General features: G+C 38.3%; 1 protein-coding gene across 1 annotated transcript in view; it reads right to left on the minus strand.

The window, feature by feature from the left end:
* myo1d (myosin 1D) overlaps positions 1-14,579 on the minus strand; it is a 93,920-nt gene that overhangs the window by 14,515 nt on the left and 64,826 nt on the right. Inside the window, exon 21 of the mRNA XM_067430386.1 lies at positions 12,670-12,824. Within this exon, the coding sequence (XP_067286487.1) occupies positions 12,670-12,824 (155 nt within the window). The remainder of the gene's footprint in view (positions 1-12,669; positions 12,825-14,579) is intronic.

The raw sequence follows: 14,579 nt of genomic DNA on the forward strand, positions 1-14,579 counted from the left end.
CAATTTTGTTTCTGGTGTCCTTTGACAGCTATTTGGTCTTGGCCATAGTGGAGTTTGAAGTCTGACTGTTTGAGGTTCTGGACTGGTGTCGTTCATACTGATAACGAGTTAAAACAGGTGCCATTAATACAGGTAACGAGTGGAGGACAGAGGAACCTCTTAGGCCCCGTCCATACACAGACGGGTTTAGCTGTATATGCATACATTTTGTACCGTATCAGCATTTTGTCCACACGGATCTGGCGTTTTGGAAGCACAAACCCGATATTTTCTGAAACCGGGTCCCAGAGTGGATAAATCTGAAAACGACAATCTTACGTTTTCATGTGTACAGCAAATCCATATAATTTCTGAAACGATGATGTCATCACACTATGTCCAGCATGATGAGAGAGTTAAGGGAAACAACTACGGGCACTGGGCATGCGCACATCAATATCGCGTAATTTAATTACCATATTTCCATTATTGTAAGGGTAGGTTTAGGGTTGGGGTAGGTGTAGACATTAATAAAACACATCTGTTAAGTAGCAAATGTATTTATTGTTTTTTTATCATGAGATTTTGCCTCACCTCCTACCACTGCTATACCCCTTCTAGCCACAACTCTTCTTCTCTGTTTTTAGTGTACGTCTGTGGCAGAATAACAGCGCCACACACTGGTCTGGCAGGTATACTAAATTGTTTTGAGTCGGTTTCGGTGAACTCATGTGGACGCAGATATTTCTTTAAAAAAAGGGGGGGGGGGGATTGGATTGGGAAAGCTCTGGCTTTGTGTGGACAGGGCCTTAAAGAAGAAGTTACAGGTCTGTGAGCCAGAAATTTTGTTTTTTTTGTAGGTGACCAAATAGTTATTTTCCACCATAATTTGCAAATAAATTATTTAAAAATCAGACAATGTGATTTTCTGGATTTTTTTTCTCATTCTGTCTCTTATAGTTGAAGTGTACCCATGATGAAAATACATGCCTCTCTCATCTTTTTAAGTGGGAGAACTTGCACAATTGGTGGCTGACAAAATGTTTCTGCCCCACTGTACAAATGGCTCAATGAGTCATTCAAATGGGTCAGTAAGACTTAAAAAATATATATTTTTATGTTTATATTATAATATAAATATATAGTAAAGACACTTACATAATATATATATTATGTATATAATATCGCGCCAAATTAGATTTGCTGCCGCTGTATGTATGTATGTATGTATGTATGTATGTATATATATATATATATATATACATACAAACATATATATACATACATACATACATGCATACATATAGCGGCAGCAAATCTAATTTGCCGCGAGTGACGTCTAGCAACTCTCAATACATGTCTGAGCTGTAAACGCCAAACTCTGGTCAGGCCAATCACATCGTGTATAGAGTCGGTGGGCGGGGCTTAACATAATGACGGCTGGATTGAGCTCTGTCAACGGTGAGTTTCCAGACCAAACATCTTGATGTGGGTCTGGCTTGTCAGGCTAGGATCCGACAGGAATGGTGCAACAAACTTAAGGGACTAAAACGTCTTTTTTATCTGTAGGCCTAATAGTAGTCGGGGGGCTGTGTGTTTTCTAGACAGGCTACCAAAACACCCGTCAGCAGAAATACTGACTTGATCTGTGTGCGCACGTGTGTGTGTGTGTGTGTGTGTGTGTGTGTGTGTGTGTGTTCACGCTTATATCGACCGATAGTGCGATAAATGTCGTTCTTTTGAACTTTTGGTTGATGAAAGAATCCTGAAAACAAATGTGTCATGGTTTTCACAAAAATATTAAGCAGCACAACTGGTTTCTACATTGATGATGATGATAATAATAATAATAATAATAATAATAATAATAATAATAATAATAATAATAATAATAATAATAAAAATATGAAATGTTTCTCCAACCAAATAAGCATATTAGAATGATTTCTGAAGGAGTAATAATGCTGAAAATGTATTTTTGCCATCACAAGAATAAATTACTTTTCAAATAAAACAAAATAAAAGTTATTTTAAATTGTAATTATATTTTACAATATGAATATGAATTATGAGTTTTTACTGTATTTTTGATCAAATAAATGCGAGACTTCTTAAAACAAAAACAAAAAAACAATTGTATTGACTTCAAACTTTTAAAAGCTAAAATATTATAATAAAGGTCTTCACCTCTACAGCCGGTCGAAAAGAATCCGACAGGATTCGGACAGAGTCAATAGAGTAGCATAAAAGGTTCTCCCTGCCTTTAAACTTCAAATTGTTAAAAAAAAATCAAAAGGAAATTGGAATATGAATATTACATGAATTATAGTTGACTTAAAACAAATGCAGAGGAGACTTTACAGCTGCAGTGCATATGTGTGTAAATGCACATTGAAGATTGCAAATGCCCACTTATTTTTTTCGCTCGGATGGGGTGAAATGGGTTTTCCCTCGGTAGGCTACTGTAAGCGACTCATTTACATACAAATTCCAGTATAATCACTGCAACAGGCAATTCATAGCAGCCTTTACCTTGAAAGGGTAGGCAAATGGAGCTATTTAGAGAAGCATCGCTCTCTCTCTTTCACTCATTAGTATTCTAAACCGGCAGGCCAACTAATGGACTAAATATCAGACAGACATGGATCGTCTAGTTGCTATGGGAACTGCATCTGCAGCACCGAGAGTGAGGTGAGGTGAGAAATACAGAGGAGAAAAAAGAAACAGATGGAATGAGTAACAGAGCTAGTGGAGCCTCAGAGAAATAATGGAGGAAAAATCAGGAGGAAATGCAAAAAATTAAGCTCTGGGAGGACAAGAGGGGTACAAACTAGACAACCCGGAGCCTGAAAGAGCGTTCAGCATGCGGGATGACCTTGCTGAAGGGCACAATGATTGCAGCCAGCACCTCAACCCAAAGTTGCTGGCAAACAGACTAATGAGGCCTGAAAAAAAACCGTTTGCATTACTGTGTGCATTTATAATACAGCACATTAGGCACAGAGTAGCTTCCTGCCCAGCGTGATGCTGTATCATGCCCGCTTCTCATTACACTAGCGCTAAAATGCGCACTTAAGCCAGCAAATGTCTTTGGAATCAGAAACCTGATCCCATCAATGGAAGAAATTCACTTATGCCTCTACTCCGAAAGTCTTCTCTCAAATCATCATTGATTTATAAAGACTGAAAAGTGCTGCAGCACAAATTACGGTCTGGACAGAGACACCATCCACATCATTGTTATATTTTGTGTCTTCTTACACTGATAACATAGGTTATATATATATATATATATATATATATATATATATATATATATATATATATATATATATATATATATATATATATATATATATATATATATATATATAATTAATATGTAATTACAATTAATGTATTACATATATTATTTCTTTTGGAAAATGTGATACATATTTGAAGACTTCAGATGCAAAAGCCTCTAAGTCCATCTGATGTTTTTCTTTAAAATTAGCATTTTGTTTCAACCTATGTATAGGTTTCTACCCAATACCAGTAATTCTGAATGAGCTGAGGCTGCGATTTAGTGGGAATTTCATCAAATACTTTATTTGAAGTATTTGATGAACGTATACTATGTGCAGAGAGCATTAATTTAGTATTGTTATCTTATTTTTGACCGAGGTGGGTTTTGCAGTGGAAGTCTTTTTTTTTTTCAAATGTAAAAAGAACAGCATTTATGTGACTTATTTAACATTATAAATTGTTTTAATCTCACTTTAGTCCTTTATAAAAAATAAATAAAAATACTGACCCAATACTGCATGGTAAAGCAAAATAGATAAAGACTAAACTAGATTTTATTTATTCATTTATTACTTATAATTTTTATTACTTACAACTAGATGTTTGCAATTTAATAAAATATAGCGATAGATTAGACTGTTATTGTAATCTAGCCTGACAAGCCAGACCCACATCAAGATGTTTGGTCTGGAAACTCACCATTGACAGGGCTCAATCCGAAGGGCGAGATAAATGTTGTCTTTCAAACTCCCTCTGCACGCGATAGGATAGCGCTACAACCATTTAGAGCAACGAAGGTGAAACAGAGCTTGTTGATCGATTAAACATTCACCATCCGGTCGGCTAAACTCCGAACACATCTTCCCTTTTTAAGAATGACTTCAGTGCTGTTCTTTGTTCTTTTCTCAGAGAAAAGCTTAACTCCAAGTCTTCCAGAATCGCAGTCAAAGCTGATTCGAAAGATCGCCGCCGTTCGCCAGTTTCTGCGTTTACTAGAAGCACGCAAACGCAACTCGGCTGTCGTCATTATGGCCCCGCCCGCCGACTCTATACACGATGTGATTGGCCCGTCCATATTGAGAGGAATACAGCTCAGAAGGGTATTGAGAGTTCCTAGACGACACTTGCGGGCAGATTTGCTGCCGCTAGGGTGCATCTAGATTTCTAGGCAAATTGTAATCATCAAGTAGTTGCTTAGTATTTAGAGAACAGCATGTTGTCTTTACTTTGTGTCTTGTGAAAAAAGACCATGTCAGTCTGTCACACATGAAGCATGTCAACTCAAATTTAATTAACTGGTCTGCTTCCTTCTTAAAAGTGCACTGGAAGGACAAAACCATGTGTTCTAATTGTTCAACGTAGTTAAAAATCAACCTTAACTCTGTCCATGAATTAATTATGTCTTCTGAAAACATTCTACAAATGGATATTTCTACACTACAGCACATTACATACAGCACAGTTTAATTACATTAACAAAAGATCAAACTGGGCTTGTTACTTGTCACAACAATAAAAAAGGGGGTAGTGAGGGAGTGGTCAGAACCACTACTATCCCTGACCCATCATGCCTTGCAATCAGGGAACAACCACTATGTTTTTGTCTCCAGTCTACACATTAACAGTTATGGAGAATCTGGTCCAGTTTCATTTGTGAGGGCATGGAGGTCATTTTGAGGCACTCTGGGTAATAAGCATGCAGAAAGTGATCAAGAACAAACTTGAATCGATAAAGAGTAATGGCATGTGATTCTGCTGAGGTGAGAGTTTCAAGAAAAAAGATTAAAAGCATTAAACTGAAGCCCAGAAGCCAAAAGAACACTGAACCTGAAGAATCATTTCATATCAGTAACTGCTGATTATTGTCTAAGAGCATTCCAATGACCTCTGACCTTCTATATGCATGTCAATATATAAATTACAGCGACAGTTTCTTTCCTACTGCCTGAAGCAAAAGTCGTTGACCCCTAATCCTTAACACTATAATGATGTCAGGGGTTCAGAAACGACACCATCCAAACTCCTGGTTACTCTCCCAGGAGCTTTGAAACAGGGTTTGAGTCCAAAAGGCACCATTCATTCCCTCAGAGAAGTGTTAAAGAATTCCTGTAAAGAACTCTTTCATTTAATTTCACAGAGCCTTTTAGTTCAAGCTACAGTGATCAATAGAGACAAGGGTCTTCATTCAGATGAGACATTAGCTGAGCTGACACCACCACCTTTGTTTCAAGCCCAATTTAAACAGATTAGACAAACACACTGGATTTGGCATCTCACCGTGAAATTCCCTCTTTTGAAAGAGTTACACAGGCTAATAAAAGAAGACTGAGGACTTTTCTTGCTGCAACAAAGTATTCAACATAACAAGACTGGAAATAGTCTAGCTAATCCTGATCTGGGTCTTCACACGTTCTATTTAGTGCATGGGTGAAGTGCTCCTTGATAACTGTGACAGGATGAGTGACAGCTACAGTGATGCAGACAGATGCGTGTGCGCATGTCGGCCAGAGAGTGTGTGGGTGTATCTGTCAGGCTGTGGTTTGAATCTCTTTGAATAATGCTTAAAGGCAGGTGTGATGGCTGGAGTGCTGAGGCATTCCCTCTGTAGAGAGAAAGAGGTGCAGTGTTTTCTGTGTGCTGTGCATGCCAATGATGAAGAGCGCGGTTAAAAATAGAGCTGCAGTCACACATCCTTAAATATTTAATCTCCTACATCTCATCCCTGGAAAAGAAGAGAGAAAGTAGGGTAGAATAAGAGAAATATTGAGCCTCCACAGGCAGCACTTTAAATGGATAGTTATAAAGATAAAATATATTTGTCATTAATTACTTACTTATGTCATTCAAAACCCGTATGACTTTCACCAGAACATATTTCCAAAGCATTTTTGAAAAATGTTCTAGTAGGGAGGCAATAAATATTCGGCCACCAAAAAAATTTCCGATAGACTTTGATCAGCGAAACAATATGGCCGAAATGTTTTGAATGACGCGAACAGAAACTGCGACCTGCACATGCTTGTGTAAAGCGATATGTTTGCGGTGTGGACGTATGTGGTTCATCTCACATCTGATGACGCATCTATAATATGGGTTGTAACTTGAAAATAATGACACGAATGAGAACTTGCGCGCACTGTGAGAAGATTTGTCTCTGTGCACTCATCTGAAAGCGTGCACGTCTCATATCGCGCAAATATTGAGTTCTCTTCCAAGTCTTGCACTTAAACAGACAAACTCACACAAATAGTATTTCGACATGTCCATCTTGATGAGTATCCTAGCAGACATAGTCTGTATATGCCTTAAGTGAATTTTATAGAGTCAGGTAAAGACAACGCATATCCGTGCATTAGGTCTTAAAGGGGCAGTAGCCTTTATTGCTGTCCGTTTAATGGCAAAAAAAAAAAGATAAGGAAATCACTCACTGCTCTTAATTGAATAGCTTTTGTAATTTTAATAAGGATTCATCTTTAATTTAAAGAGTTAAATATGCAGTTATTTTACATTTGCCTTGGTTTCCTCTTTTTCGGTTTCGGCCAAGAATTTTGATTTCGGTGCATCCCTATGTTCTAGTTTTATTATTTATAGTGATGCAACAATACAGTTAGTCCACGGTCCAATACATACCTCGGTTTTTAACCACGGTTTTTCGGTTCGGTTCGTTTTTTTTGCTATTCTATTCTTAGGCGACAGGAACAGAAAAAGTTAAGGAGAATCTTTTTATTGCAATAGTCTTTCTTTATTTTACTTAAAAGACTTGAAAACTTACCTAAAAAACCCTTGTACACATACCCAGTGTATTGTATAATATAATATAAAATAATATATATATATATATATATATATATATATATATATATATATATATATATATATATATATATATATAAAGATTTACAGTGGCAGCTCAGAGATGTAGCATTTAAGTATGAAATTTAATGAATAAATGTAGGCTTAAATTAAAACTACATAGTCTTCAATATACAAAATTTATTAAAAGCTACTGTATTAAAGGTCTTTGTTTTCATTAACATAATTTTAGAGGTTAACTGTCCCTTTAAGGACAAGTGGTTCACTAGGCTGCTGCTGTCAATAGAAGACCTGCTCACATCTCATATATAGATGCACGCGATTTTACTTTCACTTTAGATATAACCGACTGTGTTTATATGTTAACCTTGTGTGTATTTGACAGTATTAGCACAGTAAGACTGTCAAGTAATCACGTGTGGTTGACAGACGTTTAGTGCGCGCGCTCAATACAAAACAGTAAATGCAACAGTCCGAACCTTGCCGGTTAAACATTTCATTCAACCGGCAAAGCTTTAAAACGCGGGTACACCCCTTACCTTTAGTGCATATGATAGGATATTTGCTAATATCAGTGCGTAGACTCACAGGCACACTCAAAAAGAGCTGAAATAAACTGAGAGGAATATTTCAAACGGAGGGAAATGGAAATAATTAAATACAAAACCGAAAAAAAAAGCAATTCATCAGCGCGTATTGAACCGTGAATGCCGTACCGAACAATTCAATATTATATTGAGTATTGTGGCATCCCTATTATCTATGTAACAATAAATGGGAAAGAAAGATCCCCTCCCTCAGGTCTATAAATAAATCTGTGATAGGAGTGCATGTCCAGAAATTATAGTTTTATCCTATATCTGCTATATAACACAATACACTCACCTAAAGTATTATTAGGAACACCTGTTCAATTTCTCATTAATAGATTATCTAATCAACCAATCACATGGAAGTTGCTTCAATGCATTTAGGGTTGTGGTCCTGGTCAAGACAATCTCCTGAACTCCAAACTGAATGTCAGAATGGGAGAGAAAGGTGATTTAAGGTGATTTAAAAAAATTTTGAGGGTGGCATTGTTGTTGGTGCCAGACGGGCCGGTCTGAGAATTTCCCAATCTGCTCAGTTATTGGGATTTTCACGCACAACCATTTCTAGGGTTTACAAAGAATGGTGATAAAAGGGAAACACATCCAGTATGCAGCAGTCCTGTGGGCGAAAATGCCTTGTTGTTAGAGGTCAGAGGAGAATGGGCCGACTGATTCAAGCTGATAGAAGATCAACTTTGACTGAAATAACCACTCGTTACAACCGAGGTATGCAGCAAAGCATTTGTGAAGCCACAACATGCACAACTTTGAGGCGGATGGGCTACAACAGCAGAAGAGCCCACCGTGTACCACTTATCTCCACTACAAATAGGAAAAAGAGGCTACAATTTGCACGAGCTCACCAAAATGGGACAGTTGAAGACTGGAAAAATGTTGCCTGGTCTGATGAGTCTCGATTTCTGTTGAGACATTCAGATGGTAGAGTAAGAATTTGGCGTAAACAGAATGAGAACATGTATCCATCATGCCTTGCAACCACTGTGCAGGCTGGTGGTGGTGGTGTAATGGTGTGGGGGATGTTTTCTTGGCACACTTTAGGCCCCTTAGTGCCAATTGGGCATCGTTTAAATGCCACGGCCACCTGAGCATTGTTTCTGACCATGTCCATCCCTTTATGACCACCATGTACCCATCCTCTGATGGTTACTTCCAGCAGGATAATGCACCATGTCACAAAGCTCGAACCATTTCAAATTGGTTTCTTCAACATTACAATGAGTTTACTGCACTAAAATGGCCCCCACAGTCACCAGATCTCAACCCAATAGAGCATCTTTGGGATGTGGTGGAACGGGAGCTTCGTGCCCTGGATGTGCATCCCACAAATCTCCATCAACTGCAAGATGCTATCCTATCAATATGGGCCAACATTTCTAAAGAATGCTTTCAACACCTTGTTTAATCAATGCCACGTAGAATTAAGGCAGTTCTGAACGTGAAAGGGGGTCAAACACAGTATTAGTATGTTCCTAATAATCCTTTAGGTGAGTGTATTTTGTAGTGCAGAGATTCTTTAAGTTAGTGAATAAATACATAGATCTGCTGTGTATAGTATATTTATTTTCTCATTAAAACTAAAAATGTTAATCAGTGATTGTATATCAAGAACAGGGACACATCACAATGGGTGCATTTCGTGTTGTGATTTCAACGCAATAAATCTCCGAATCACAAGCCACCGATACTGAAAACAGCAGCCACGAGCACTGCATGATTTCACAAATGCATTCAGTGCCAGACTGCCTCTTATGTTACTCTAATAATCAATCAGAGATGCTTTAATTTTTGTATTACATACAACAAGAGGATATGCCGTAGGTCCAACGCAGAAGTATAAATCAGCCATAATAGTAAGATAGTTTCTAAGTGTAGGTATTGGGTAGGATTAAAGGCACAATATGTAATAATTGCCACTCGAGGTCACTTATTTAAAAAAAGGTGTAGCTTAATGATGCCTTGATTTTGCAGAATCAGTGGGAGTTGTTGTCTTCACCTCTACAGCTGGTGGAAAAGAATCGGATGGGACTTGGGCAAAAATCTTATTCATGGATGAGCTAATGTATTAAAGATTCATTAACGTAACTGTAGTATGAAGCAGGGTGGGGCTGAGAGCCTTTGGAGCAGAACGAAGCCACTGGAGCAATTTCTCGTGACACATGGCTCTTTTATAAATATTTTATAAATATGACGATCGCTTCTGCTTCTTCCGGTCACGTGTATATGGGGTAACACAGCACCATTTTATCATATTAGATACATTTGTGTGTGTTGAGAGTTATGTTATAATGCTACTCTGTGTGTTTGCTCAGTGGCTACAATGAAACTCTTGTTGCACACTGCAATGAGCGAGATTGATATTAGGCATGGTAAAACATGGTACTCACTGTAAATCAAGAAAACAAGACTAACTGTGTTGAGCTATATCACACTGATTAGTTTTCTGCCTATGAATGTATCTAAACAGTTGCTCACCTGTCTGATAAAACACATAATATATAAAGGAATCTTTGGTAGTTCAAAAATCGAGGGTAACGGGATATGATATCATTGATAGGTGACGCATGGCACGGTACGGTACATGTCCTGGTTAAAATAACTTATTTCTCTGGATTTAAACATTGTTGGAAACATTTGGGATAATGTTAGCACCCAAGTCAACAAAATATATCACACTGTCACAGTGGATTCCGGATATTTGAATCTAAAAATCTCATATATTGTGCCTTTAAGGTACGTAGAATAAGATCATGCAGAATAAGGCATTATGTGCTTTATAAGTAAAAATAAACAACCAATTTCCAAAAAAAAAAAAAAGTTAATAGTGAGAACTGGAATTTAAACTAAAGTGTTACAAATCATTTAGCTACAGAATACTTCCATGGAAGAAAGAAGAAAGTTATTTGAGAGCTTACAATTTTGGAATGGCATGACGGTGAATAAATGAGGACATAATTAAAATTTTTGGGTCCTTTAAGGCATCACATAGTAAGGTAGGATCCCAATGCAAAGGCTGCACCAAAAGGTAGTTAGCATAATTTGCAAATTTAGTGAAAAATAATTCATTTATAATCTATTTGAATTAATAGCATATAGAATTAATTAATTAATAATTATACATAATGTTGATAAAAAATTAAATAGTTTTATATAATTAAATTATTATTTAGTCCATGTGTGTGCTATCAACATTTATGCCTATTAAAGTGCTGCATTGTTACCTAAGCAACATGCTCACATAAATCTCAATTGTGAAATGAATTATGAAATGAGTCACCTGTGGGCTTCACTTGAGGTACCATGCTGCCTAAATAGACAGCAGACAGTGGTGCAGCTTACTAAGTTTTGTGACTGGACAAGAGAGGTGCTGGAATAATGGTGAGGATAAACACAATGCAAGTTTCAGAGAAAAACAAAAATGTTGAGAGAGAAAATGGCCAATTGGAGAAATAATCCTATCTCGTTGGAGCTATCAGAGACTTTATTGACAACATTCCTACTGCAGATAAGAGGGTTACGATTTTACTTGTGTATGGCACAGACTGTGCTAGTTAGACTGATTTTCAATACATAGGATGTTCTTTATTAATAGCACAGAAGAAACGGTTATGTCTGCAGTTTTCCCGTAAAGCCACTCTGGCAGAAAAGCCAAACAGGTTCAGTGTCAAACAGAGATCCGAAACACACTTAACGTCCACATCATACATTATGTGATGGGTTAAGTATAATTGAATAATAATTTAAACAGACTACAATTTTTGTTTTGCTAACTCTCAAAAGCTGCTACACAAGCTCTTTCCTAGATGTCACTGTTGAAATAGCAATAGAAAGTAAAGAGAGAGGAAGGAATAGTCTTCTATGCGTTGGCTAGTGCTAAGGCTTCTGTGCAGGATAGCAGAGGAGAGATAAAGGTTAAGTACACATCTACAGGGAGAGGAAAGCAGCAGAACACAGCAGCCTAAGAACCTGGCCTTTTGTTCGGCGAATAGATCACGCTGATGGATGGATCCAGAGAGAGCTTATAGCTGCAGGTCATTAGCAGTGAAACGTTAGCAAGGTGTTTTCTAAAAACAACAACAAAAAAACACCCTGCTTGGGGGACAGAGGGGCTTTATTTACAGAAAAAGCAGTGAAGCAACTTTGTAACGAAAATCGATATCACTAGTTTACATGTGCCATTGTTTCAGTAGCTGAGTCTCCCCTACAGTCTATTCGAATACACGATACAACGTGTATTCGAATATTTGAAGGTCTGTTACTGTGCATGATTGTAAAGGTTGTTTCAGGGCACTGTATATGTTGGCACACTGTGAGTGACTATTATGGTGTGTTTGCATTTAAATCATAATCTGCCCTGTCAGCTAGGCTCATTTGGCTAAAACGCACAGACAAACAACATGGAAACATTTATTTATGCTACCTTCATCTTACCCGTAACTTATGATTTCGCTCTAATCTCAGTACACACACACACACACACATACAAGACACACAGACACAAACACAAATGCACACACACAGCATACCTCAGATAACCTTTTGAGCCCATGTCATTTTTTTCTGTTTCATAAGCCATAAAAAAAAACATCAAAGGGACCGTTATAGCGTCTACCGCCTGTCGATTTCAGGAAGTGTAACCCCTCACAGAATGACACACCAGCGCATAATTTAGCAAACATCAAGCAGAACATCCATCTCCTTTCTGCACCATGCACGGCTCTTGTGCTAGGAAGCTTAAAGTAACTTTAAAATTTAGAAGACACTATTTTCTCTTCCGCTTCATAAAAAGCCATAGGGGGTACCAATCCGACAGGGCTAAGCTGGCTGCTCTGTCCTTAAATGTCCTGAACTGGCACTACAGACAAGACAGTGGGTGAATTATTTTGGTTGGCATCCTTTAGCCTTATGTGCCCTGGCCCTGTCCCCAGAGCCCTGCACTCTCGCCCAAATCGCTCTCAGGAGCACCCCCTGCTGGTGTCACCTTTTAAAGTGGCTGAGCAGGGTCCCCACCAACTCTCCGATGCGGCTGTCTCCCGCTGGCACCATGCCTTGTAGGCACACGATTAGGTCCCGGTTGTCTTTGGTGTGGAAGACGACCAGCTGGTCCTTCCCAGGGGAAATGCTCACTCCGGTCACCTGAGACGGAAAGAAAGAGTGATGCGAGTTAAAACAGCACTCATACAGACACAGCAGACCAGTGTGCACTAATAAGCCCTGCCATAATTTAGTTCTCATTATTGTCAACCTGCAAATGTGGGCCCTGGGTGCTGGAGGTGCTCTCACAGGAAACATTACACATCTGTTGGTACATCGTACATCGTTGGTACATGGTACAAGTGTGGGAGCAACTCATAATTTACTGTGTTACAATGAACAAGGAGGGATGCATACATCCAGAACAGGTGACCTTTAAAACCAGTGTTATTTTGAAATAGTTTATATACTACTAATAAATATTTATAATTAGCTTTTATTTTTATATTTTCAGTTGTAATTTTAATTCAGTAATTAAAATCTCAAAATCTCAAATCTCATCTAGTATTCCCAATGCCATTACTTCCATCAAGTAAGGTCCAAAACCCCTCCGCGTTTATAGATATATAGAATCCTCATTAGTTCCTGCGCGGATCGGTCAAATGAGGCATCTATGTAAATATATCTATGACCGTGCAAGGTTTTTAACCGCACTCAATGGAAGTCATGGCGTTGGAAATACTAGATGAGATTCATCTGATATGAGGTAAAAATAAATAAGTAACACAAATACTGTTCGGTTTCTCACAGAAACCGATCGTTTCGTGTCTTAAAGGGTTAGTTCACCCAAAAATTATATTTTGACTCATTAATGTCATTAATGATTCACCCTAATGTCATTCCACGTCCGTAAAACCTCCGTTCATCTTCGAAACACAGTTTAAGATATTTTATATTTAGTCCGAGAACGTATGCAAGTGTATACACACTATACTATCCATGTCCTGAAAGGGAATAAAAACATCATCAAAGTAGTCCATATGTGACATCAGTGGGTTAATTAGAATCTCTTGAAGCATCTAATATACATTTTGGTCCAAAAATCACAAAAACTATAACTTTATGCAGTATTGTCTTCTCTTCCACGTTTGTTTTTAAACCTCAAATAAAGATTCAAATGGTTATGAATCAGCATATTGAATTATGATTCAGATCGCATGTCAAACTGCCAAACTGCTGAAATCACGACATTGGCGATCCAAAGCATGAATCAATAAGCTGATTCATGACCGTTTGAATCTTTATTTGAGGTTTGAAAACAAACGCGGAAGAGAAGACAATGCTGAATAAAGTCGGATTTTTTTAGCCTAGAAATCTAGACGCACCCTAGTGGCAGCAAATTTAATCTGCCCGCAAGTGTCGTCTAGGAACTCTCAATACCCTTCTGAGCTGTATTCCTCACAATCTGGACGGGCCAATCACATCGTGTATAGAGTCGGCGGGCAGGGCCATAATGACAACGGCCGAGTTGGGTTTGCGTGCTTCTAGTAAACACAGAAACTGGCGAACTGCGGCGGTCTTTCGAATCAGCTTTGACTGCGAATCTGGAAGACTTGGAGTTAAGCTTTTCTCTGAGAAAAGAACAAAGAACGGCACTGAAGTCATTCTTAAAAAGGGAAGATGTGTTCGGAGTTTTGCCGACCGGATACGGCGAATGTTTAATCTGTCAGCGAGCTCTGCTTCACCTTCGTTGCTCTGGTTGGTTGTAGCGCTATCCTATCGCATGCAGAGGGAGTTTGAAAGACAACCGTTTATCCCGCCCCTTGGACTGAGCCCTGTCAATGGTGAGTTTCCAGACCAAACATCTTGATGTGGGTCTGGCTTGTCAGGCTAGTATTTTTTGTTATTTTTGGACCA

This window comes from Pseudorasbora parva, chromosome 21 (assembly GCF_024679245.1).
Source record: "Pseudorasbora parva isolate DD20220531a chromosome 21, ASM2467924v1, whole genome shotgun sequence".
Lineage (NCBI taxonomy): Eukaryota > Metazoa > Chordata > Actinopteri > Cypriniformes > Gobionidae > Pseudorasbora > Pseudorasbora parva.